This window comes from Manduca sexta, chromosome 28 (assembly GCF_014839805.1).
Source record: "Manduca sexta isolate Smith_Timp_Sample1 chromosome 28, JHU_Msex_v1.0, whole genome shotgun sequence".
In the NCBI taxonomy this organism is placed as follows: Eukaryota; Metazoa; Arthropoda; class Insecta; order Lepidoptera; family Sphingidae; genus Manduca; species Manduca sexta.
In genome coordinates, this window is record NC_051142.1 from 19,757,894 (window position 1) to 19,785,335 (window position 27,442).

General features: G+C 36.8%; 1 protein-coding gene across 1 annotated transcript in view; it reads right to left on the reverse strand.

The window, feature by feature from the left end:
• Positions 1-9,337: 9,337 nt before the first annotated feature.
• Positions 9,338-27,442, reverse strand: part of LOC115447177 (serine/threonine-protein kinase BRSK2) — a 46,920-nt gene continuing 28,815 nt past the window's right edge. Inside the window, exons 13-26 of the mRNA XM_037444787.1 lie at positions 25,693-25,763; positions 25,427-25,492; positions 24,626-24,697; positions 24,026-24,124; positions 23,357-23,446; positions 22,455-22,577; positions 21,183-21,352; positions 20,274-20,378; positions 19,832-19,913; positions 18,566-18,679; positions 15,824-15,948; positions 14,688-14,747; positions 13,909-13,984; positions 9,338-13,699 (exon numbers count right to left, since the gene is read on the reverse strand). Of these exons, the coding sequence (XP_037300684.1) occupies positions 13,425-13,699; positions 13,909-13,984; positions 14,688-14,747; positions 15,824-15,948; positions 18,566-18,679; positions 19,832-19,913; positions 20,274-20,378; positions 21,183-21,352; positions 22,455-22,577; positions 23,357-23,446; positions 24,026-24,124; positions 24,626-24,697; positions 25,427-25,492; positions 25,693-25,763 (1,528 nt within the window). The 3' untranslated portion in view covers positions 9,338-13,424. The remainder of the gene's footprint in view (positions 13,700-13,908; positions 13,985-14,687; positions 14,748-15,823; positions 15,949-18,565; positions 18,680-19,831; positions 19,914-20,273; positions 20,379-21,182; positions 21,353-22,454; positions 22,578-23,356; positions 23,447-24,025; positions 24,125-24,625; positions 24,698-25,426; positions 25,493-25,692; positions 25,764-27,442) is intronic.

Consider the following 27,442-nt stretch of genomic DNA (forward strand, 5'->3'; position numbering starts at 1 on the left):
ATCTCTGATCCATTCTGCTTGTGTTTTTATCCTGTTTTAGTTCATTTGGCAAAATAGAAACATCTGTGCCATCTAACAAATACTTAGGTGCAAAACCAGTAACTGTGTGTTCTGTATTATTATATTTATCTATGCAACTATGAGCGATCGACGTCCATGCCGTTTTATTACTGTTTTCATTTATTTTACATCTGATTTTGTTAACTAATGTTTGATTCAGTCTCTCATTTAAACCGTTCGAAAATGGAGCATTAACTGCAGTAAAGATTAGAGGTATTGATTTTCCATTTAGAAATTCTTTGAATTCTTTTGAGTTGAGTCCTCGATATTGATCTGTGAGAATCATCCCAATTGAATCCGAATCTGTTACATTATTAATCAATTTGACAAAATCATTAGCAGTCTGTGTTTTTGAAGTAACAATATAAGCATATCGTGTATAGTGGTCCACTAGAAGATGTAAAAATCTTTTGGTTGATCGTGAGCCTCCAAAACCTCCAATTGTATCTATCGATACTATTTCCAAAGGTTTTGTTGCAGGACCTAGATGTGACATTAAACCATACTTATCTTGACCTCTTGTTTTATTTTTTATGCATGTCTCACAAGTTTTACAATGGTTTTTATGTTTTTGGTAAAATTTTTAGCCGTATATAATGGACTAATCATATTTAGCATCTGTTTTACACCTATATGACACATATTTTTATGTACATCTTTAATAAGTTTTTTACAAAATTCTTCCGATAATATAATTTTTTCACGTTTTCTAACTTTTCTATAGTAAATATTTTGTTTTAATATTAATTTAGATTTTATTTTTGTACATCCTCATTTAATTGTTGATCTGTAACAATATCTTGCAATTTAATTTGGTTCACAATTTTTAATTGCTCTTCTGTATCCTCATTTGCATCTAAGACTGGATTCCTACTTAAGCAATCTGCCTCTGTATTGTCTTTTCCTGGCGCATACTTTATTTTAAAATCATACTGTGATAAATAATATGTTAAGTCGCCTAGCTCATCGTCTGTCCTAGACCTGATATTCAAGTTTTCCAAAGGTTTATGGTCGGTATATACCATAAATGATCTACCTATTAACCAGTATTGCCAGTATCTTATTGCTTCTTTAATCGCTAAACATTCTAAGTAAATTGCTTTTTTCTCTTTTGGACTTGATTTAATTTTTTGAGAAATATGCTACTGGTTTTGTGTTCCATCTGGCTGTGTTTGCTTTAATACAGCCCCAATACCTTGCAAAGATGCGTCTGTATAAATAATTATTGGTAAATCCTTATCAAAGATTTCTAATACCGGCTGCGAGCATAACATTTTTTTTATCTCTTCAAAAGATTTTTGACAATCCGCAGACCAATTAAATTTTTGATTTTTTTCTCAATAAATTGTGAAGTGGTTCTAAAATTATCGCACTTTTCGGTATATATTCATGATAAAAATTAATTTTTCCTAAAAATTGTCTGATATTTTTTTGAGTTTTCGGAATTGGAAAATCTTTTATTGAAATTAAATTATCTCGTATTGGTTGTACTTTATTTTTTTGTATTATGTGGCCGAGATATTTTACTGAATCCGAAGCAAATGTACATTTCGTAAACTTTAGTCTAAAACCTTCATTCTTTATAGCTTCAAACAATTGTGTTAAATGATTTATGTGTTCAGGAAAGTTTTTAGAGAATATAAGGATATCGTCTATGTAGTTAACTGCAAAATCTGTAAGCTTATACTTTCTCAAAATGTTACCTAATATTCTTTGAAAAATAGCCGGCGATGTTTTCAAACCAAAAGGTAAACATGTCCATTGATAATGTCCTCTTGCGTAACAAAAGCAGTTTTGTTTCTGTCTTCAATTCTTAGTGGGATTGACCAGAATGCCGAATTGACGTCTAGTGTTGTAAAATATGTCGAGTTTCTTGTTTTGATTACTAAGTCATCGATCAATGGGAATGGCTGTGCTTGAGGTATCACTATTTTATTGAGTTCTCTAAAATCTATACATAATCTCGACTTTTTTCCGTCTTTCTTTTTGGAAGACCAATGTTACCGGTGCTGCAAATGGGCTGTATGATTCCTCTATGAGATTTTTATCTAGTAATTTTGCTACTTGTTGTTCTATCTCTATTTTGTCCTCAATGGAACATCTATAAGGTCTTTTACAACAATATTTGTCCACAAGTAGGTCAATTCGTGCTTCATATTCTCTGACCGTGCCGATGTCATATTTATCTTTTGCAAAAATCGTTTTGTAAGTATCGACTAGTTTACAAATTTCTGAATTCTGTTCAGTAGTTAGATTTCTCATATTCATCTTGAAATTCTCCTCTTGTATATGTTCATTAAAATTCACTGAACATGGATTTGGTTCATTATTCAATCCCTCAGAAGTAATATCTTTGTCATCCTCAAACATAAATTCTTTTCTTTCATCATTATTTTTTCTTCTCTTTTTGATATATTTTCAAGTTTTCGTCTTGAACTAGTTTAAATTGTTTTATGATATCCAGTCCAATCAAAAATCATTTTTAAATTCTTCTCCATCTATAATATAAACATCTGTATTTTCTTCCATATCAAAATTTTTATTTTAATATTTGCCACACCATTCGTTTTTTTTAACACCATTAATTGTGATTAAGTTATCACTACTCAAAGAATTTTTATTTTCCTCTCGTAGTCTTACTAATTTTGAATTAATTATAGAAACATTCGAGCCTGAATCATAAATTCCAAAATTTCTAATTTTCCGTCTAACAATAGTTTGACTTTAATTAATGGTGTTATTATACGTTTTTTGTCTCATTATTAATAAGTTCAACATCTATTACAGAATTATTTACAGCCTTATTATTCCCCTTCCGACTATAATCATCTGTCTGTTTAAACCAGCACCTTTCTTCAGGATGAAACCTGATACCTTTATTTAATTTTTCACAAGTTTTACATGGTTTTATTTTGTCAGTGTTTCCTTTAGGTTCAAAGGTATTTATGTTATATTTGATGAAATTCTTTTTGTTAGCCATGTGTTCATATTTTCCAATTTCCTTATAGAGGCTTGCCGTTGATTGCACTGTTTCTTTATCAATTTTATTTATTATATAATCTGGTAGTCCCATTACAATGAGATTTATCAATGTTTGTGTGTCAATTTGTCTGTTAATCTCTAACAATAATCTTTCCTTTTTTGTGGCATATTCGAGTAATGACCCCACTTGAAACTTAAATGTAAACGCATATTTCACTTGCGACCAACCTTTATTTTCATACGTCTCACAAAAGTTGTCCTTCCACACTGGCCATTCCGATTTCACTGTTAGTTTTATTAACATGCTGTTGTACCAATCCAAGCACTGTTTTTCTAACCGATATTTTAAAATCTCAATTTTCTCTTGATCTTGTGTAATTTCGAATCTTTCACATTCCCTCTCAAATTCACTCAATCCATTGGTTAGCACTTGATGATTTGTTCGAAAATTTTTCCATCAAAAATCTTTCAGCGGTTTTTACAAAGTTTTTTTTCTCTGATACATTGCTGGTAGTATTCTTGTGTGGAGATAATAGTTCTTTAGTTATTTCATCTAAATATTGATCGCCAAACTGTAAATTTTCACATCCGTCTAGATATATTTTCCTCAAATCTGTATTTAGAGGTATCCATATAGAACGTGTTTGGTGTCTTTTTTAGAGAATTTCTAATTTTCGTATAAACGTCTGAAGATACTATGCTGGTATGCTTACTTGCAGGTTTTAGGTCGTCTGGGATTTCGAAAATACGTTCGTCCGGTGTTTCGATTGAGGTTATACAAATTATATTTGACTTTCCATCTGATGATCCCATTACCTCAAATTTAAATCGTAATTTCTCCATTTCTATTGATATTAACTAGAGTTGTCGTTTTATAAGACAAAGTACTACGTATGTTTATTTGGAACTTCAAACTATAAATTAAATAAACTTGCGTTGCTCTGAAATCAAAGATATTTTATTAAGTAATTAAGTACATACATCACAATAATAACAGTATATAACCAAAATGGCATATTCTTACCTGAAATCAAAGAAACGACAATTAAAGTTAATAACTTCAGTTTGTCGGTTCCTTTTAAAATATTTTATAAAATTATATTTTCTCTCTATTTGCTGATTTACTTTGTGTCAACTGTCAACAAGCCATTTTACCAACCATGTAGGCCGCTATAACCTATTTAAAACTTAAAGGATTCACAGACTAGAATGTATATAATTTACATATATAATACAGGGCTGATATTATTATTATTATTATGGTAAAGAAAGCTTTCTTACTAAATTAAAAAGGCTGCCACAGTCGGACGTGGGCATCTTTATCGGCATTAGGCTTTTGACAATAACAAAACACTTCAGAGCTAAAAACAACGAAGATTTTGACCCAAGACTCTTATTAAGTTAACACGTTCACTGCGTTGTGAGGTCTTATTGACCCATGTTTAACTTACATCCCGTGCGGCGAATTAAATAGTTCTTGTTCACCTGGTGCGGAAGGCATAACTTTAAGAATTCTTATTGAAAGAAAAAGACAAATAGACTAAGCTATTTCCTACTTCAATAGGAACACTTTAGAATATTAAATACAATCATGGGTCAATTTGACCTCTCCCGCACATAACGATAAATATTTCTCTCCAGTGCGGCGTGTGGTCGGTATGACCCCCCACGCTCTGCACCCCACACCCGCACTGGATGGTGCGCCCGCGCCGTTAGTGATGCGCTGTGCAATGTAGGGGAGGCCGTCACGTCGCTCTCTAAACTAAGTGGAAAAAAATACGTAAACATATTGAAGCATTAGCTATGCTATGCTACGCTACTCTACACTATGAGATTGAGTTTGACTATAATAATATTCACTACTGACCTTGGTTTTGCAGCTGAAACTAAAACCGCTTTATAGCATGTGCATGTGGGGCTATGTACTATGCATGTTCTGTTATTTACTTTTTGTTTACTTTACTTTTTGTTCTGTGTTTTAATATAGAGCATAAAAATAATACATTTTTATAAAATACAGTTATTAATTGTAAATGAGTATTTTATTTCAATACCTACCGCTTAGAAGTATAGATTTTAGTGTTTCCCATCACTAGTATTTCGATAGCTTCAGTGCGTTGTGGGGTCAATATGACACCACAAATTGTACCCTCTGTTTAGCACAAACTAAAGAAGCGAGCTAAAGGCGCTGCTAGTTGTAAGTTGCCAAGATGTCGAACCAGCATTCCTGAATGCAAAAAACTCGGTACTGTGTACCTAACAGTAGTAAAAAATATTTATATTCAGAAGTTTAGGAGAGGTTAATTTGACCTTACGACGCACAAAAATAAGTCCTGTTTGGGTCAGAACTGCCCCATAACGCATCAGTATAAAGTTTACATATAATGTGTTCGCAGTGAACGTGTTAAAGGCGGCACTGAAGCCACCGATGCAGTCTAGAAATATTGTATTTTTCTAATACTGGTATTAACTTTCTGTTATTCGACACTGTTCTAAAGTTTGTGAATCATAAATATAACGTTATAAATTTGTTCATGATTTTCCTGTATTTATTTTTTAATTGTTACTAAACCACAGTACAGATAACGGGCGTCAGTAACGCAAATGACACAATACATTAAAATTAGCATATCGTTTACATATTATTTATATACCAGCTTTATATACTTACAAAGTGGTCCAAGAGACTTGACGGGGTCCGCGTTGGTGTGACCAAAACATGGGAGTTCACACTTCAGAAGCTCTGGTTTCATAGTAAAGTACTAAAGTGTTGGCTTGACTTCACCTATTAATGTAGATAGATAATATTTATAGGAGTCGTAAGGCACAGTGACCTCCAGTGGCGGCCCTGAACGACGCGAGCTCCAGGCGAAAGCAAAATGAAACAGACGCGAGGCCCCGGGCAGAGTAAAAAAACCGTTCCCGTTTTAACAATTTCGTCGGTAAGAACGTAAAAAAGGTCCTGCGAGGCACCGGTTGCCCGGTTCGCCTCCCCCAAAGGCCGTCTATGGTGACCTTTGGGGGTAACTTTCCAGAGGCGTCTGCGATGGCTGGACGCTAGTGGTAATGCACTATCTCCGCGAAACCAAAAAAAGGGTCCACCGGAACCAACACAATTTTGAAAGTGGTCTATGAGAAATAAAGTTTGGGAACCTCTTACACTGTTCATGTAGATAGATATTTTACATGTGGGTTGTGTTTGAACTATTGATGTCAGTCTAAGGGTCCTTCACACATACCGGTGCGGATTATAGGCTCAGAACTGGGTGAAGCGGCCAAAGCCGTTTCACATACACTGGCTAGAAGAGAAGTATTAAAGAGAATGCGTTCAGAGCCGACCGCATGGTCTTCGAGCGTGGTTTACCTCTAGTATCACACAGTTCAAGTTTTGTTTTGATGTGTCTGTGAACGTGTAATTTATAAATTTTGCGTCATTCATGTGTTTAATGGAGTGGCGACCACGAAGCGGAAGACGTAGCGTAGGCATGCCCCCTACGAGATGGACCGAGGATCTGGTGAGGGTCGCCGGAGTCGGATGGATGAGGGCGGCCCAGAACCGGTTCCCATGGCGCTCAATGTTGGAGGCCTATGTCCATCAGTGGACGATTCCCGGCTGAAATAAAGACTTTAATACCTCTCTTTTACGTAGCACACGTAAAAGAGAGGTGTTGAAAGTCTGTTTAGTTCAAATATTACTATTAAAATAGCGTCTGTCACCGTAAGCAAGGCAGGTCGGTTGCGCGAGCGCAAAAGGTCATCCAAATGAAGTTAATCGGCTGTGCGAGCATCGTGAGAGGCAGCCGGTGGATTCCTCTTGTTGTTTCACATCAAGCGTTCGGTAGGCTCCTTAACATTCTCAATAACGAAAAAGTGAAATGCACAAATGGACCTTGTTTTAAATACCAGAAATCTCTATTTTAATCGCGATTAAAGTCTGCTCTTCTCACCGAGACAGTCTGCGTGAAAGGACCCTTAGTGCTCTCGCAGTTGCAAGCTCAGTTGATTTTATCTTAAATATCGCTTTGAATATGAGTGCAATATTCCTGAAAACTTTCCCGAAAAAAATAATATTTATTGTATTACTCATGCACAAAAAAAAACAAAATATATTTTTATTAATTTATTACTTTTGTTCAATATTAACCGATGAGTTCCTTAAGCAGTTACATTATGGATATAGCGTAGCATTACTTAACCGAGTCATTTACAGCTCCGGCGCCAACGTTTGGCCAACATGAACCAACACGCCAACACCGCAGACGAATATTTTACACAGCACGAACACGTATTAAGCGGGAAATTTCCACAACGATTCCGTTTGATCCAAACTCACCGCCAACCAACAACACTAACCAACATTTATATTTGTATCTATTATTTGATCCAACAACTACACATTTCGGACTTATAAATATGACAATTACTCAATGTTAACAATAGGATAGTTGGTTGGCTTCGCAAACACCAACAATGGATCCAACACGAAGTCAAACATATCAAAATATACACAGGAAATCGTTTGCGGGAATCGTTGTGAAACTTTTAACAAGTTAGATTTGCCGATTGTACGGTATTCAATAGTAATTTTTGTTCACTCATATTTTTCTGAAATTAATAACATGCTATGGCTGAAAGCTGGAATTCGTAAACACTAGGATTTTTTAAAACTAGTTTCAGCATTCCAATATTGGTCACACTTGGAATAAACATTTGCTAAACAAAAATCACACGCACGCCGTACAATCGGCAGGTAAGTAATTGGCCTATTATTAAATTTGACAGCATGACTGACCTTGAGATACACAGGCAACACTTAAATTTATTGGTACAAAATTACATTTATTAACATATTTTCATAACAATCCGAACTAAGGTTAGGTTAGGTTGGGTTAGAATGTAAATAAAATAATTAAGTATAACGTACAAATAGCTATAAATCTGTTTTTTGTTATCAAAATCATTGTAAGAGAAATAAATATGGTAAAACATAATTTCATTTACAAATCAGAGGCTATATTGTGGGATATGGAGCTGGGTTTGGGTGGGATTTCTAATAACATAGAATTACTAGGTCTCCTCAAATACAATATTGATGTTTGTTTATAAAAAAAAAACATGGCGAAAATTCGCTGGCTCAAAATACAAGGCTTTACGTTATATTTTTCGCACAAATTGAATTATACACATCCCAGTGGCGAAGAGTTAATTTTTCCAAAAAGGAAGCCGACACAATATGTAGGTACTAATATGCATAAATGCGGTCTTTAAATCGTTTTAATGATGATTAGATTTTATACATACATAACATCACGCATTTATCCCCGAAGGGGTATGCAGAGGCGCAACCAGGGCACCCACTTTTCGCCAAGTGTGTTCCGTCCCATGATGTGATAGGGGGGGAGCCTATCGCCATATCGGGCACAAATCCAGACTCCGGGCTGATACTGAACAGAAAAACCCAAATATCACTTTGCCCGACCCGGGATTCGAACCCAGGACCTCAGAGCGCTATTGTACCGGACATGCAATACAACTACGCCACCGAGGCAGTCTTAGATTTTATATAAATTACGAAAGTGAAGCCAAATATGAAAGTGACAGGAATAAAGTTTTATGGACCCTTCGCCATTGATATATATATTGTATATAATATTGCACGTAAAAATACATATCGAATTGATAACGTCCTCTTTTTGAAGACTTAAAATACAATGACTAGTTTTCATAAAATTTTAACGTAAAATGAAGGTTAACATAACTGTACCGTCTACAAAAAATACGAAGATTTATAAATATGCTGATTATTTTACATAGTATACGTTTAATAGTCTGACCGGGAAGATAAAAAACCTCGCCATGTTTTGACATTTGAAATTAATTTCTTGCACTGGCAACAGTTACTTAAAACTAAAAATCAAAATTGGCGCACCCAAAGCAGGTTTTCTATTTTGCTGGTCAGGCTATAATTATGGTGATATGTTATATCAGGTAGACTAGATTCGTGGTCCAACAGCAATATAAACAAAGAGACTAGTGTGTAAGCGCAAACATTTACAAGTGTTAAACTTTAGGTTTTAGGTTTGTACGCCGTTTTGCTAGGGGGAGCACATTAAGTAAATTCATAAAAAATAATAAAAGAAAATGTTGTTATATATATTAGTAATCCACTCAGTTTAAACCCGTTGCTTGGGAAAAAACCGGTAATCATTCGAAAACACATCGCCAATTCAACACATAAAAAAAAGAAATGATTTTACTTAAGGCTTTCTTTTGTTTTAATTTAAAAACATAATAACATAAAAAAAAAAACAAATATTTTTTATTTTAATTAAGGCTTTTTTTGTTTTAATAAAAAACAAATTGAAATGCTGTAAAAGATTTGTCACACACCAATATAAACAACATAATCAAAATCTTCTTGAACATAATAATAACAAATATTTTCCTGTATTTAGTGAAGAAACATATACGATCAAAACATTGTTATATTTCGCTCTGATTTTATGAGTAAATGCAATTGCAAATATATTAATCATTCACTTGTTTTATAACAGGAATTAATATTTCCTATACCAGGGATGGCAAAGCTTAAATGTTATGTGCTATTATTTAAATAAAAAAGGCGTGTAAGGTGTCATTCAAGACCGGTTTTATCTATCTGACTTTTTAGCGACTTTTTTTATGCCTCAACATTATTTTTTTCTTTTATCGGGGCTCTGCAAAGTGGCTTCAATGCACCTGATATTATCCTTGAGGTTAAAACGCTTCCTTATATCATGATTTTGTCACCCGCATTGCTAGGGAAGTGGACAATGAATATTTCCAACTCCTCCCTATCTTTGTATTTGATTAATTTCGTTGCGGGATAATGACATATTAGTTTTCCCTGAGACTCGCCGAGCTTCACTGCTCGGTGTCATAAAATGCGTGCCACTGCTGATCCTGGCTTACAGGAGTTGTAGTGGTGGGTGTGAGGGCGGGAAACTCTCGTGCACTTGATGTTAGATGAAATGAAGCCCAAAGAAAGATACATATACAATGTTTGGTATATTACTCACGTGTTTGACTTATTTTGTCACGTTTCACGTGCATGCGTGCTATTTGTTCGCCGTCCCTGTCCAATATAAGTCAAACTAAAGTTATAATTTTGCCGAAAAATCAATTTTGACTATCAATAAATTTCATATGACCAATGTTAATACAAAAAAGCACCTAATATCAATAATATACAAATTTCCTACCTACGTACAAAAATGATTAAATTTTCTAACAATAAATATCTAACACAGTCCTCGCTTCAAAATTCATTTGAGACCGGGAAAAAGCCTTTTGGCCAGTCTCAGCAAATGTATTTGCGGATCATTAACTTTTGTTAGGGTGAAAATCGAACACGCGACCTCTCAAATCTCACTACGTCACGCTATGAAGGCTGGACTAGTGTTGCTGACGCTACCCATTTAGATACCAGAACTAAAGAATTGATAACAATTTTTCAAAGGTCAAAAAGGAAATGGTATGTTAACGAATTTCGCCATACAATTTACATTAACCCCAGAATTAAGCCACATTAAGATGGATCAATTATTGCTAGTAAATATGCAATATGAACTAGCAAATACCCCGCGTCTTCTTATGGGTCATTCATTAATTACGTGATGTTTTTTTACCGTCTTTTTAACACAAGGTAATAATAGCTTGATATTTTTTAGTCACTTATAACCCCAGCTGGTGATAGGTGGTGAGGTTTTATACTACCCCTACTACCCAAAATCACGTGTATTTTTTTGGTACAAATTATATTTTGGTTCTCTAATAAGACGTTCAGGTAGCTGTAATGAATAGAGACTATATAGAAATATGAATAATATTTTGTTTATAGCCTTGACTTCAATAAATTACGCCGCGAGGTTCGTAACCATCAAGAAGTCTAAACAACTGCTATATCTGACAGTTCTAAGAAAATTCAGACCGGAAGGGAAACATTTTAGATTAAATCGCGTAGTCAACGTAAAATGAAACACGTGATATCTCATTACCCAACTCCTTGTAATATTTCGTGATTTTATTTCCGAACCCCTCCCCCCTTTCGAGCCGCACGTGATTAATGGATGACCCCTTATACGTGCCTTTTGACAGATATTAAAAAAAGATTATAATAATAATTTCATATGATTTTTGCTAGCAAACATTGGTCCGTCTAGTTCTCGATCGGCTTAGTAAACAGCCAATACTGCCAATCCCTAGCCAATACCATTATGTGTAATGATGAGTCATGCAATCTCTGTCAAAATTTCAAATTATTGCAAACCATTAATTATATATTTTAGAATTGATGGACTAAACATTAAATAATAATAAAAAGTAGTCAACATTCTCATGAACTAACTTCGAGTACTCGAATTTATAAAAAATACAAGTGTGGGTTTCTTTGGTGTAATATCAATAGGTACTGTTAAAAAAAATAATAATAAATATTATTTCAACGAAAACTGTAAAAAACACCAAGTTCTTGTCTGCTGTTAAATATAGAATAATACTAATATACAGGATGTTGATTAAATATACTATTTATTTTTATATATTAGATAAATGATCTAATATATTCTTATTCCAAAAACATTTTGAACCCATGATGATATATTGAGGGCAGTAGAAACCAAATATGTTGATTAATATTACGGGAGCAATTAAGCGAAAAACCCATAAAATAGTTGATATTGTAGACGAATAAAATGCATATTCCATTGAGTTTTTGAAATGATAGAGTATCCTGGTTGACGATAATAAATAAGCAAGACGGATAAACTTTGATCAGAATAGAAATCTCTATGGGAAACATCGGAAATGCCATATCAATATTTAGTTTATTTATATTTCAAAAGCAAAACTTCAAAATAGTCTTTAATGAACATCCTGTATACACTTGCCACTCAATACCACCTATTGTTACTCAGTGTTACTCAGTGGACTTACCTAAGCATGCCTACGTTTGACGGCAGTAAGGGAGACCATAAATATTTTTATTAATATTATTTTTTTTTGCAAAAATACAGGCGTACATACATTTTTTCGATCAGCACTTAATCTATATAGCATATTCAGTACATGTGGATAGCATTTTTATTTTAAAATACATGGCCGGTTTCGTTTATCTTTTTTTTTCATATATTTTTTAAACACGTACATACAAGCTTACTATAAATACAGCTATAAAAAAAGTATTTTTCGCTAAGTATTTTTGTGTACTCATTCACCTGGCGATATATATTTTTCGGCTACGTCGGGATGTTTTTTTGGAGGTAAAATAATAAATTCTAAATACTTACGCGCTAAAATTACATTAAATATAATAGAGATGTCAACAATTTATAACGATTTACATAGCTGAATTGTTAGTAAATATGATACTGCTTTACAGGTTTCACCAAACGAGAACCAAATGATTGAAATTCATCACGAAACTACAGGTGAATGATATTTTTGGAACCGTTTAAAAAACATCCCTACGCTAACACAAAAATGGAAGTACACCACAGATTTTTTTACATATAATCCCAAAAATGGTGTTGATTAGGAAGCTTTAGTGAATACTATTTTTTGGTAATTTTAAAACATTGGAAGTACGGGTCGACTCGAAAACATGTTTTTCCAATTTTTTTTAATTTCCGATTTGTGCTCATTATTCACCTAATTAGATCTCACGATCCGATTGACAATATCATTTTCTATTTATACATTGTTCGGTACACGAACGATTTGTGACATAAATGGAGCTATGTTCATGTCTTTTAAATATTTCAAGATGTAAAAACTAATAATATATGTCATTTTCAAGGTAAAAAGGTATAGTAACACTCGTACATTTAGTAAGCACTGAACATTTTCAAAAAGTAATGAATCTACAAAATTTCCGTACATTTCATGGTGACTATATTGTAAAATATTTATATTTTTTTTTTTCTACATATTTCATCACACTTTGGGAACAGCCATTGATATAAAGGTCTGGGTATGTCGGATATAAAGTGGAATACTGCTAATTATACTCGGTGTAGAAATTTTCTCATAGAGCTTGTTCTCAAGCTATTTAGTATCTCGAATGATCTCAAATGCTGGATTTTAATCATTTCTTTACTAAGGTGCAGTACAATGCTCCCACTCATGTAAATACGATTCTTGTCACGCTCTTTATTAGTTGACAGATATTTTGTTCTTAAGCTTTAAAGCAGACGGAATATCCACATCGCCGATTCAAGTCAGGCCAAACCGAAACATAAACAAGTCAACACTGCAAATTTTATATTCAACTATTCCAAAGTAACATTCCCATTTTCTCATATAATACAACGCACAAGTCACGGTAAATGTAACATAAACATAGCTCACATAGTCCCGGCGCGACTCACGCGACGGAGGCGGCGGGCGGCGCGGAGGGCGCGGCGGAGGCGGAGGGCGCGGGGGGCGCGGGCGGCGCGGACGGCGGCTCGCTCTCGCTCCCGCTCGCGTTCGCGTTCGCGCTCGCGCTCGCGCCGCGTGTCGCGCAGGGAGCTGTTGCGGCGCAGCGCCTCCTTCACGGACGAGTCGCGCGCCTCCAGCCCGCGCCGAGGGGACGACGTCGCCTCGCGACATTCAGACGACGACCGCTTTGTGTTCGTGCCTAAAATTATATGAAAAACTATATAATTAAACCAGTTGTACTGCGAGCTACAATTTTTTTTATCATATATATATAAATTTGTCATAAGATCAACTACAGTTTGATATGTTATACATTTCAATATATATTTGACTGGTCCACTGAACGTACCATATTTAAAAGTCCCTTGGAATAATACATACAAAACAAAAAGCGTATTATATGCTCACCTGGGAGGTCACGCCCACAACTCATTATCTCGTGGTCGAGGGAAGCCGACGCCGGCTCTGCGCGCCGCCGCGCCGTCTGTAACATAATATGAGCCAGTGATTAATGGATCCGATGAGGCTGAAAAACTACCGAGATTAGTGTTAGAAACTATCGTAAATACCGAATCTCCACCATGTCGGTAAAGCTTCGATGATTCCTCGAGTACTGTGATGTTTATGAGCAGTCGTGATCACTATAAGATACACTTACTCGTTTGCCTCCTCTACTATAAAAAAAGCTAAGATTATAAAATATTTATTCATTCAAATTTTGTGTTTTCTATATGAATAAAAATTAGATCACCTCTTTAATCGTAATTAATGATACCTCCATTCTGTAACACCCTATAGATGAATGCTACAAAATAAGTATCCACTCTAAAATATTCTATAAATCCCTGATTAATTATAAAACGTCAATGTTTATTCATCTAAATTAATCACTCTTTCTTTTCTATGTTTTTTCAACCCCTGACTATCATTAAACTTAGACAAATGATTATTTCACATCACTCATGTTGAACTAATTTTATTTATTCATAGCTTTTGTCCGTGACTTCACTCGAGTGGAAAAGTTTTTCCAGAATAAAATGTAGCCTACAGCATTCAGGAGTAATGTATAGATAGAATTTTCAAAATCGGCTCAGTATTTCCAGTGATCAACCCCTACAAACAAACAATCTTTTCGTGTTTATAATATTAGTATAGAGTAATGGGTCGCTTCGTGTTTGTATAAGTACCTTGTATCCGCTAGAACCGCTTGTGACAGATGAACTCGAGCCTAGAGGATGTGTGCCGTTCTGAAACAAAACATTTTTGTTAGTAAAGTTCAACGCGCTATGATTTTAAAACTGTTCGTGTTCAAACAATTTGCTGGCTCACTTTTATAAAGTCCTATATCAATTTTGCTGTTAGGATATATTTTATATCCGCCTGGATTGTGATCACCGTACACAAGGTGTTAAAACCCGCCATGATGGCTAAATGTGTCGCGTTCCGGGATCAGCTGTATATATCCGGTCCCAACGGGCCGGCATAATTGTGTCATCTACCGATGCGCAATCGTCTCTCGTCAGTTTCACATTCCATTGGACTCCATGGGCTGGCGACACTCTTGAGTAGAAAGATTTGAAGACCGCATTCATAATAGTACCTATAGGTTTTTCTTTTTCAAACACAGACCCCGCAGTCAACACCGAGGGAAACCTGCGAACGGTATACTGGTTCCCCTCGTCTTAGCGACTGCGGGGCCCTGGAGGAAGAGAGGAAGAGGAGAAATAGGGGAGGAAAGAAGGGGAACGAAGAGGAAGTAATAGGATGGGCGGAGTGAATTGGAGCGGACATGTTCACGAGTCCCTCATAGGCCCCTATGTATAATTGCAACCATGGGGTGTACACACTTAATTAGAGCCGCGATAAATGTCCCCCGTGCATGGGCGTCCATTCAGTACCTATACGTTGTATCGGGTTAGTAATAAAAATAATAATATCAGCCCTGTATTTATATACTGTCCCACTGCTGAGCACGGGCCTGCTCTACTACTGAGAGGGATTAGGCCTTAGTCCACCACGCTGGCCTAATGCGGATTGGTAGAATTCACACACCCTCGAAAATTTCTATAGATAATATCTCAGGTATGCAGGTTTCCTCACGATGTTTTCCTTCACCGTTAAAGCGAACAATAAATTCACAAAGAATACACACATGATTTTTTAGAAAAGTCAGAGGTGTGTGCCCTTGGGATTTGAACCTGCGGTCATTCGTCTCGGCAGTCCGTTCCACACCCAACTAGGCCATCGCCGCTTACTTATACTTATACTACTTATCGGGTTACTTTCGATAAATATCACCCTTTGCCACTCGATGGTAGATTACCTGATCTAATTGGTCTATGGACGTGTGGCTGGTGGGGCTTTTGACCGTGTCGAACACCGAGGAGTCGCTGTCGTGGTCCGACTGCTGGTGCGGAGTCTCCGGACTGTCCGGGATCTCATTACCGGCTGAAACATTCATACATTGTGTACTTTAGTGTAGTACTATGTATGTATAGTATATAGTATATATTTAAAATGACCCTGTATGTTACATACAGGGTCATTTTATCGCGTTACTAAATTAAACCACAGGCTCATCTACTTGAAAATAACACTTTGCAATAAGTTACTTGAGCCGTAGATGTAAAATAAAAAAGTGTAAGTTTCGAACAAAATAAATATTAATAAAAAGTCATTTTAATTTTATACACCCTAATGCCACTACTACTACTTTTAAAGAATTCATTGCAGTAGTAACATCACAATTTCATTCAGAAATACACTTACGCATACGCCATATTCTCATTAAGTTACAAAATGATCAAAAAATCAGAAAACTAAAACCTTTTTGGTGAAAATATTACTTATTAATGGATGATTTTTGGCACAATGTCAGCAAAAGGGAAGACGAGTATGTGGTTTCATTTAGTAACGCAATGTAAAAATTAACTTGTATATGTATAATCTTAAACAATAAATATTATTCGTGTACCAGCATTCGTGTGTTTCACTTGTCTCTACAGTCTACAGTATAAAGGCGTGCATCGTCGACTAGTCCGGCATTACCGGTTAACTGCCATTTTGAATAAACGATTCCAATCGCTTTTTTCGATCTATCTCAAAAATTGACCAATCAGAACAAAGCTTTTTTGACATGCTTAAAAATGAGTTATTTTTATTGGTTCGTGCGGAATCGGATTGAAGATTGAGATTGGGATCGTTTATTGAAAGCGGGTGTTAAACAAATTGAAACGAGTAATGTAATTGCTACATAAAAGTTTAAATTTAGTGTATTGGGTAAGTACGTCGTTGTGTTGTGAGTTGTGACTAAACATAAACATGATATGGACTTTGTTGTAGCGTTTATATTGTGTCGTACGAGTTGTTTTTGTTTCATTTTATTTCAGTTATGTATAAATCATAAGTACCGGTGTCGAGTTATTTTACATTGTCAAACGTATGGTGTCGTATTGTTAGCACTCAGTAGCGCTGGTATGGGAATGCTATCATTTCATTTTTTTTGCTTTCGCGGAGAATGTTCCTTATTACTACCTCCCAGACTTCGCGGGGGGCGACTGAGCGGTTATGTTGGGGTGACCGTTGCCTTACGACCCGACTATTGAAGCGGCCCGGGACCCTCGGGTGGCGGTCGGGCCGAGTCCCTAACCAATGAACCTAACCTAAGTCCCTACGCAACGGCCTACCACTTATTAATTAATGATCACTTAATAATGACATCTATCGGCGAATAGCCCGTTGTTTGTTAATTTAATCGAAATCGATTACCTATTTTAAATAACGTTAGATGGCGCACCTTGTATTTAGTTCCCCAGAAATTCCGTTACCAAAGTGAAATTGTGACGCCACAGGCGCAAGGTAACCCGCTGTCAAGCGGCTTAATGTCGTAGTATGTTTTTTAATATAGATGGCAGCACTTTGTATGACTTTCTATGCCAGTGTTTGTCGGAATCGCGCGGAAGATATGGGCAAAGGGAACCCCAGCATTTTCGGCTTCACGTTAACCGACTTTGTATAGTTGTCACTTTTTACGTCCATTAAACGTCATAATTTATTATGCTACCAAGTTGCGGTGTTTGTAAATTGTCATATTCATTTTATTTTTTGATAGTTTTGTGATATTTAGTTACCAGCGCTTTGTTTATTTAGAAACTACAAGTAAATGTGTATTATAATGGAATTAACTACCTGTGATCAGTTTAATGTCTACCTTTACGTAAGTATATTATTAGTCTGTAATTTCACATATTAGTATTTAGATGGTTAAATATTAAAAGTAGATCCGAAAGTTTTTGATTTTAGACACAAAATATGTGTTAGAAGAAAATAAATACTTACTTATTATATTTTACTGAATTTAAAACGATATAAGCAAAAGTTAACGAATAACCTTTCTTGATTATTTAAATTGATAATTATATACGTTTATCATGTAAGTACCTTTAAACTGTTGGTCTGTTTGGCGATCGTGATACCTATTTGTATATGGGGTAATTACATTTAAAGTTTTATTTTGAAAAAAAAAATACAGATACTTATTTGGAGGTAGTGTGGTTATAATTTTAATACTTACTTTTGTTGCTGTTATAACAAATTAATAGGTAAGTACTTATATTTGTGATTAATGGAAGAGAATTATCTACATTTATTGTTCGATTTTATAAATGTTTCAATTATTTACGCATAATAGGTAATTTAGTAGGTATGTCAACGTTAGTCGATTTCGAATCAAGACTAATTCGTTGTCTTAGTTTTTGTTTTCCCATAAATTGCTCCCGATATCTTAAGTGACGCAATTTTTTTCACACTGGGTTACCTTTTGAAAAATTTCATCCTTCGCCACTGGTGAACAGCCCCCTGCTGCCCGCCGACGACCCCCTTCGTGGCCCCTATTAGTCGCCTCTTACGACAAGCAAGGGATTACCGTGGTGATATTCTCCAAACGCCCCCATTCCACAGGGCGGAAGCAACACTACCTGACTAGGTGTGGTGTAGTGCGGTATCATATAGTATGGTGTGGTGTAGTGTAGTGTGGCGTGGTGTGGTGTGTTGGCGCGGTACGTACGGTGCGCGTGCAGGGTGCGGCGCAGCGCGCGCGGCGAGGGCGGGTGCAGCGCGGGCGAGCGACACACCGCCGCCTGCACCACCTCGCACACGCGCCGGAACCGGCGGATGTTGCCTGCAACACAGACATACACTCTGTAGTTATAGAACAGCTAGGTGTTGCTCGCGGCTCCGTCTGCACTAAAGTCCTTTTCTGCTACAAATGTCTCTAAAACACTGTACAACGCTTTATTTAAAATCTCACATAAACAATTCAATTATGGGAGCAAATTACCAGGTAAAAAAGTAACCTATGTGTCATCTAAGATATGGTCTAGCCGTTGTCCAATTTCATCCAAATCCGTTCAGTTGTGTTCGCGTTTACTTCTAATAAACATCCAAACATTTTTACAAACTTTAACATTTATATTAATAAGTAAGATACGATTACTTACGTATGGACCAATCATTTAAAAAAAATATATTTAATAACAATATTATAAAAGAATGGACAATTGATGACAAAAAATAAAGCCCGGAGTTTCTTTCTGCCTTTCTTCTTCGGGTAGTCATCGCTTAGGTAGCTAGTGAAAGGCTGGTAGGTTAGCTAGGTTAGGGCTTTTATTGTCCTCACCGGTGAGGATCGCGACGCGTTTCTCCCTTATTGCTTATTCAAAAATACATATATACATCATTTTATTTCTTCTTCCTGCCAGCCCGACCTGGCTTCTTTGTTTACTAAGTATATTTTTCATTTATTTTATTTTCAATATAAATTGTCTTTTTTTATATAAGCTAATTTAAGTAATAATTAAATATTCTCATGTACCTTGACTTATCATAAGTGCAACTATGTTCGCCTACGTGATGAATAAGCTTTTTTTTTTTTTTTTTTTATTTACTATGTTTAGTATAGTCGCAAATCATATGAGACCATTTGTAAATTACGTCACACGTTAAGAGAAGTAAGGAGCGAAGTTAACGAAGCCACATTATGTAACAAGAGAGGTGGTAAGTTTCGTGACGTGATATGGCAAAATATATAGTATTAAAAAGCGAGAAACTAATTGTGGACAAAAACTTAAAAATATATTCTATCTCTGGCTATATAAGGTATGTGTGAAATGCAAAACATGTAACGACACAAAGTGGGGTCCAATATATATGACCACGTGTGAAATGGGTCAAAAAATCATGAAAATTGTATGGCGTAGTTTATGGGCCTCCCCTAACTTTATTTGCGTAAGGTTTACAATAAAGACTTGGCGAGGCGCGTGACGACACTTACCTGACAACAACGTGAAAGTTATGGCGTAAAGGTACTCCTTCCCGTTCTCCCCGGGCGCTTTGGTTATTGTTGATATATCCACCTGGAATTACACATAAAAAATATATAATGTAAAACACGCCTTTTATACCAGAAGGGGTAGGCAGAGGCGCAATTGGTACACCCATTCCGTTGTATGTATTATAAACTCCGAGCTAATACTGAATTAAAAAAAACCCAATAATATCGCTTTGCCCGATCCGGGGATCAATGCTACGACCTCAGCACTGCAGATGTAAGTCGTGGCAAAACTGAGCCATCATTATACATTTATACATGTATATAAAAAAATCTTTTTTAACAATTTCGCAGGTAAGATGCTAAAAAGAGATCTAAGCCCGGACGGTTCCCCATTCACCCCCTTCTAAACCTGTCACAGTATAAGTGTATATAAGCTATATACCTGAAAGCGTACATGCCGCTGGAACATGGCCGGCGCGTTGGACCCCCGCTTGTACTCCACGCGGAACGACATCGGGCTCAGCACGCTGTGAGACAGCTCTGCTATCTGCGGTAGACACAGGACGTGTCAAAAAGGGGGCAACAATAATAAATCGCTGGCTTGGACGTGTCAAAAAAGGGACAACGATAATAAATCGCTGGCTTGGACGTGTCAAAAAGGGGACAACGATAATAAATCGCTGGCTTGGACGTGTCAAAAAGGGGACAACGATAATAAATCGCTGGCTTACTATTACAAGGTTCTATGTTATATTTCACGTGCAAATTGAATTATATATCACATAATTCTAAGTGTTCAATAAATAAATCTAAAAAGATAAAGCTCGAACTATAATTATGTCTTTAATTTTAACCAACATAAAAAAAAATATATATTTTTTCCATATTTAAAAATTAACATAGGACCTTGTAATAGTTAACCGGCGAATTCATTTTCATGGATGTAAAAAAAAATACCTTATAAAACCGTAATGAATTGAACAGTCTGGAAAATAATTCAACTCTTGCGAACGACCCAGAAGGAAAGTTCGTGAACTCATAAAATATTGAACGCCATAATCTATAGAGGTATCGCAAGCTACAGCCGTGCTCACAGCCAACGAAGTCATGCAATCCAATCAAGTCAGTCAGTCAACAGCCATTTTCAATAATTAATCCAAATCTCAATCTTCAATCCGATTCCGAGAATGAACCAATCAAAATGACTCATTTATAACCATGTCAAAAATACTTTGCTCTGATTGGTCTATTTTTGAGATAGAAAAAAGCGATTGGGTTTGTTTGTTAAAAATGGCGGTAAATCAAAGATAAACAAAGTACGTTAAGGTTCAAAATTCACTTTGAAACTCACACTGAGGAACGCGTGTATAAGATCCGCCTTGACTGTGGCTAGCGGCTTGCCCTTCACCAGCGCCGTGAAGGTCTCCTCCTTGTCCGCGGAGAGCAGCAGCGAGCCGAACCACGACCGCTTCGTCAGCTCCGGGGACGACTCCGGGGTGAGGTGCACTTCCTCTGATGACGCTGTGGAACAGAGTTGGGGTATCATCACATAACTGGATTACATGTTATAGAATACTATTTGCAATTTCATATTTTAAGAATGTTTAGTTAAAAGAAAACAAATAGAATGGGGACGGCTCCGGGGTGAGGTGCACTTCCTCTGACGACGCTGTGGAACAAAGCCGGGGTATCGTCTCATACATGCTATGGATTTCATCTTATAGAATGCAGGTGCACGCTTTTTATATTTCCAGAATGTATGGCTCAAAGAAAACAAATAGATTTTAAGAAAAGCTACATACAAGACAGGTTATAACAACTGCTGGTCCCTTCCATTGATGGGCTCTTCAATGGAAGAGATCATCAAATCTGGACGCTACATCCAATAGTCGTTTTGAGTTCCCTATCACAGACTGAGTCTACGCACACGTGGCCGTCTTAGATACTACCGCAATATCTATTTCTGTCAATAAGCAGTGTGTGTGCGCTCTTGTGCTCCGGTTTGAAGGACATGTAGCTTGATTACTGGGCATTGTTAGACTTATCATCTTACGTCTCAGGGTAACGAGCGCAGTGGAGTAACACCTAGTACTAGTACTTTGTAATTTAAAGTTCTGTATGGTCAATTGTCATTCCTAAGGTTCTTTTTTCTGTTTACGGGTTGTCATACAGGGCCGTAGCTATACTTGAATTTAAGGTAGGGCAGTTGTGATTACGGCTAGGGCGGAAGTAGAAATGTTACTAGATCTGATCTGGTCAATCGATTTTTGGCTTTCTTGACTTGTGAATCTGAATTAGTCAGGTTGAAACTTACGTAAATGTTAGGGTAATATACAGATTGTAACAAAATGCCCCTAAATCTCGAAAGGGGGTTATTCCACCCATCAATACTAACAACTCTTACTATGGGACCAACTTCCAAATCGTAAAATAAAAAACACGCGGCTCCATATATTTTGATTGAGTTATGTATAATTTAGTTAATTAAGGTAGGGCATTGCCCCATTATGCCCTCCCCTAGCTACGGCCCTGTTGTCATATCGCTTACCATCAGACGAGCTGCATGCTCGTCTCATCACTCAACTGTAATCAAAAATATTTTCAGACATTTAATAATACTAACTCTGCATTTTCCGCCGGTGGAAGCGCGGCGAGCCGAGGAAGGAGTTCTTGATGGTGGCGAGGCGCACGCGCCACGGCGCCGCCGCCCCGCCCGCGCCCACGCCGCCGGCGCCCACGCCCACGCCTGGCACACAAACCAATTAGAGAAATTACTTTACAAAAACAAAATAATAAGAGTAAGGGATCACCACGCACATGTTCAGCCATTTAATTCTGACATTTATTGATTTAACAAATAAAATGAGATTCCTCGAAAATGGATTGAGAAAACAATGTCGGGTTGGTTTTCGATTAAAATTGAATATAGAAAACGGACTGTTTCGGTGTAGTTTTATTCGTAGTATCATCCGTCAAGCGTGTTAAGGTGCTGAGTTTGTACTTTGTATCCCGAAGCCAAAAATAGATAACACAAATTGTTTTCCATCTTAAAAAAATACTCAGTCGCAGCTCGTAGTCAGGAAGTTGGCGGTGTGATACCCCCGTGCCTCGGAAAGCACGTAAAGCCGTTGGTCCTGCGCCTGATCTCTCTCCGGTCGTGTCGGATTGCCGTCTCACTGAACTATGAGAATGAAGGAACAGAAAGTGCTTGTGTGGTGCGCACATACTTGAGCACTATAATATATCCTGGCTGACCTCTGGTGATATTGATCGTTGGCCGAAATTTGGCAAGGATTCATGCAGTACCGTAGCTTGCCGTAGAAGAGCCTTATATCTATATACGTTGGGTCCATGTTCGTCCTTATTATCTTCAGGGCAGTGCAAACTTTTGGGCACCCGCTTAGTTTAATGTATGGGCCAAAAGGGGCCCCAAATCTCGGGGGCCCCGTATCGCTGATACAGCTGTAGCTACGCTCCTGGATTCATGATTGTGTGGTTGTTAGTCCAGTACTGGGTAAAGTTTACCTGTTATAGTTCCAAGGTTGGGGAACAACGACGCCTGCGCGGGGGACTGCGTGGAGCTCGGAGGGCCGGGCAGTGACGACCTTTCGCGAACTGGAAACATGACAAATATATTTAACCGACTTCGTAAAAGGAGGTTATCAATTGGTGTATTCTTTTAAAGTTTAATTATAGTTTAAACATCAGACACTAAGTACAATCAGTTACAAAAATACGTGACCAAAAGAACAAGTTTCATCTGTCCAGTCAAAATATTTTTATCCGAAGAACACACAATCATGTTCTTTTTTATCTCCGAAGGAGTAGGTAGAAGCGCAACTGCACCCACTTTCTGCAGTACATGTATTCCATCCCTAGATGAGATAGGGATCGAGTCTATCGCAAAATCGGACACAAATTTCAGACTGAAGGCTGATATTGAGTAAAGAAATCCATATCTATTTACCTGACCTGGGCATCGAACCCGAGACCTCAGCACTGTAGTCGTAACACAACTACACCACCGAGGCAGTCGGAGAATAAGAATTATTTTTTTATTTTAAATTAAATCATTCTCCCCTTGAATGACCGATTTGATTTTGTCTGTTCATAAAAAAAAGTATTACCTCTGTGTGATTTTTACCCTCAAATGAGGGAATTCATTATTTGTTTATAAAAAAAAATATGTATTACCTCTGTGTGATTGCGAAGGACTGTGGGGTCTAGCAGCCACCGAGGTTCCCATGATGGGAGCTTCGTTTATAATAATCACGGCTTCCCCTGGCTCTCCACCTAGAACAGGAATGGTCAATACAGATTCTGGAACACAATTTTCTTACCACTACGATGGCCAAAAGTAGACAAGTTGTAATTGGTATCCTTAATTCTAGTTATAAGAGTGACCTAAGTTTATCCAACTACGGAATACCAAAAAGGGTGATGATGATTTTAAGTTCTATGAATTTTTCTGTTCCAGAAACAGCTTCCAAATACTTGATCCTCCATTTTTCCTATAATGCCCAGTTATATCGGTGGGTGGAATTTCCTTCAAATCAGAAAACAACTGTGCATCGCTGCTTGGTGGTAGAAATAGACACTAATCTAAGCATTGAAATCACAAACTCCTCAGTGCTACCTGGCTTCCAAATTGTCGCCACTTGGTGGTAAAAATAGACATTGACTTAAGCATCAAACGCAAAAACTCCTGTGTTGCCTGGTCCCAGAATTGAACCTATAACTTCCGAGTCCATAGATTTTCTCTGCCATTAGGCCAAAAGTATATGAATTACTTACTGATATTCAAGCTGATGGTAGGCCCTGTAGAGTTCGCTCTTTGGTGATGATGTTCTCGGACTGATGGAGAGGCTAAAACAAAACGCCATTCATGTAAAATACATAACCCACTTACATATAACAATATCAGCCCTGCATTACATACTGTCCCACTGCTGGGCACGGGCCTCCTTTACTACTGAGAAGGATTAGGCCTTAGTCCACTATGCTGGCCTAGTGCCGATTGGCAGACTTCACACACCCTCAAAATTTATATAGAGAATTTCTCAGATATTCAGGTTTCCTCAGAATTTTTTTCTTCCCCGTTAAAGCAAGCGATAATTCACAGAGAATAAGCACATCATTTAGAAAAGCCTATTTGTTTTGAACCTGCTGACACTCGTCTCAGCAGTCCGTTCCACTTTCAACTATTTAGGCTATCACCGATTCTTAGCTGCCTTTCACACCATAATATTTTAAGGGCTTGTAAAGATGTCCTTTTTATTCGTATTAAACAAATTACAAATTGAATTAATCAACTTCGTCCTACTTCTTGATTTTTATATCCCATAAAAAAACTCATGGTATGCTTATCATAATATGTAAAACATGCATCAAAATCCGTCCAGTAATACGGAAAAATGGACAGCTGACAGAAATATTAAACAGAAGTTGTAAGCGCAGTCAACTTGAAATGGATATACCTAGCTATACATTAAGATCTATATACGTTTCATGTTAATGTGTACGGTGTAGTCTCAAATTTACTTTTATACACACCTATTTTACGTTGACTGTACATACATAATAATTATATCTTACCTAAAGGCGATCCTGGTGTCGCAGGCGTACCGCCTAAAGACGACACTCGATGCGGAGTGTGACCTGCTGAAAATTTGACATGATTTTATTGATAGACCATAATGCACCGTAATATTATAGCAGTAGAACCCAAAATTGTATCTAGGCAGTACCGGAAAACATGAAAAGGGCATAAAAACTGACTGAGAGCCCCCCAACAGGATTATTCTCGATTTTTTTAGGTATATTCTAGGTATCTTAATTAATAAATAAAGTGGAGAACTTACGTGATTTGCCAGGCGGGCTGGCAGACAGCTGCGGCGAGCTGCGACCCTCGGTGCGGCGGCTGGACGAAGACCTGGAGAACAGAAGGCAGTCACTAACGTACAAATTTACGAACAATACTATGACTACTATGTGTCTGCCATTTCATCGTTTTCTTTGGCTTTGTTTATCTGACAACCTGAAGTAAAGTTGTATTTCAATATCACTCAAAGAGAGCGCCTCTATTTCTATTGTAATACTGACTACAGCGTGAATGCATAGTACCGGTACTTTTAAAGTTGTCTTTGACTTTGTTTATCTGACCTCAGAACAAGAACAAGCATAGAAGGAATCTAAATTACCCTCATATACTTATCCTATTTTTTCAAATAGGCCAAAACCGTTGAAAAGAACGAGACAAATATTATGTTGCTAAGGTCGGCTTGCGTACACTTTAAAATAATCAAATGGTTACCTTTGGTCCTCTTTATGATGCCGAATTAAAAGCAAATTAAATGTCAAATGTTCCAACTTGCCAATCTCAAAACAATGTCACAAACGCTCTCACACAATTTAGTTACGTTATACTTCAGCGCGTACTTTTCTAAAGTGGCTACATGTTGTGTAAAATTATTGTTGTTAATTTTAATAAATACACAGTGCTGTTTAAGTAAAATACAACAAGCAATGGCCTGCGTTATTGTGGGGTGTAAATCTCATTCTTCTCGTAAAGAAAATGAAACTGAAATCATCAGCTTCCATCGGTGAGTAAACAAAAAACGTAATATATTTGCTTAAACCCTGTACATAAGTGCAAAAGTGTTATTAATTATACTTTATTATGCTCTAGTCATATTATAATCTGCTGTTGGCCATTCGATCCAGTCATTATTAAGTATTTTTCATTTTTACCAATTTACGTAGTCGTGTTCAATAGTGTTGTGCTGCATATTCTGTCGATAACATAAATGTTGGTATATTGTAGTTTACTATTTTGCATAAATTGCCTTTTACTTTCAATATACGGTGGTGTAATGGTAAAAGCCACTTGGAAACCGTGCGCGAAGGCTGGGGTCGAGGAAACTATCTGATTTTCATAGTGTGTTTCATACAATGTGTTTCATTGCAGATTCCCTACAGATGATGCTATGAGGCAAAAATGGATCGTGGCCATAGCTCGTCCCAATTGGCATTGGAAAAACAGCACCGTGTTTGCTCTAAGCATTTCGACAAAGTTTTATTAACATTGAAAAAGTTATCAAACATATGTGACATGAATGATACTGCTGTGTTTTAATTTTACTGTCCCATTTTAGTAGCTTCTGTCAAATCCCACCTCTTGGGTATCTTTTAATGCCTAAGAAAGTTAGAAAAGAACAGAAGGCGTACTGGCTTTCTCCTAGACGAAATTCCGGCCGATTTCTTGTTTGTTACTTACAGCGGTTTCCATTCCTTCCGAAATTTCTAACAGTTTCTTAATTTAATAATCTAAATGCTAAACCATTTTTGTGTTTAGTAAATGACGTTTCGGAAGGCATGGAAACTGCTGTAAATAGCAAATGAAAATTGGAAAAAATTTAACCCGAAGAACGCCGGTAGTTCTATAGTTTATTGTAATTTAACAGCTTTTACCGAGTGCTTTTATGTACCCAGACTTTTTGGTACTTGAATACCAAATCAGGGTTTTGATATCTTTTTAGCCTTTAACTAAAATAGCAATTTGCAACGGTTTGTAGTTGACTGACCGAAAAGTGTTTATTTTAGCAGGTCTGT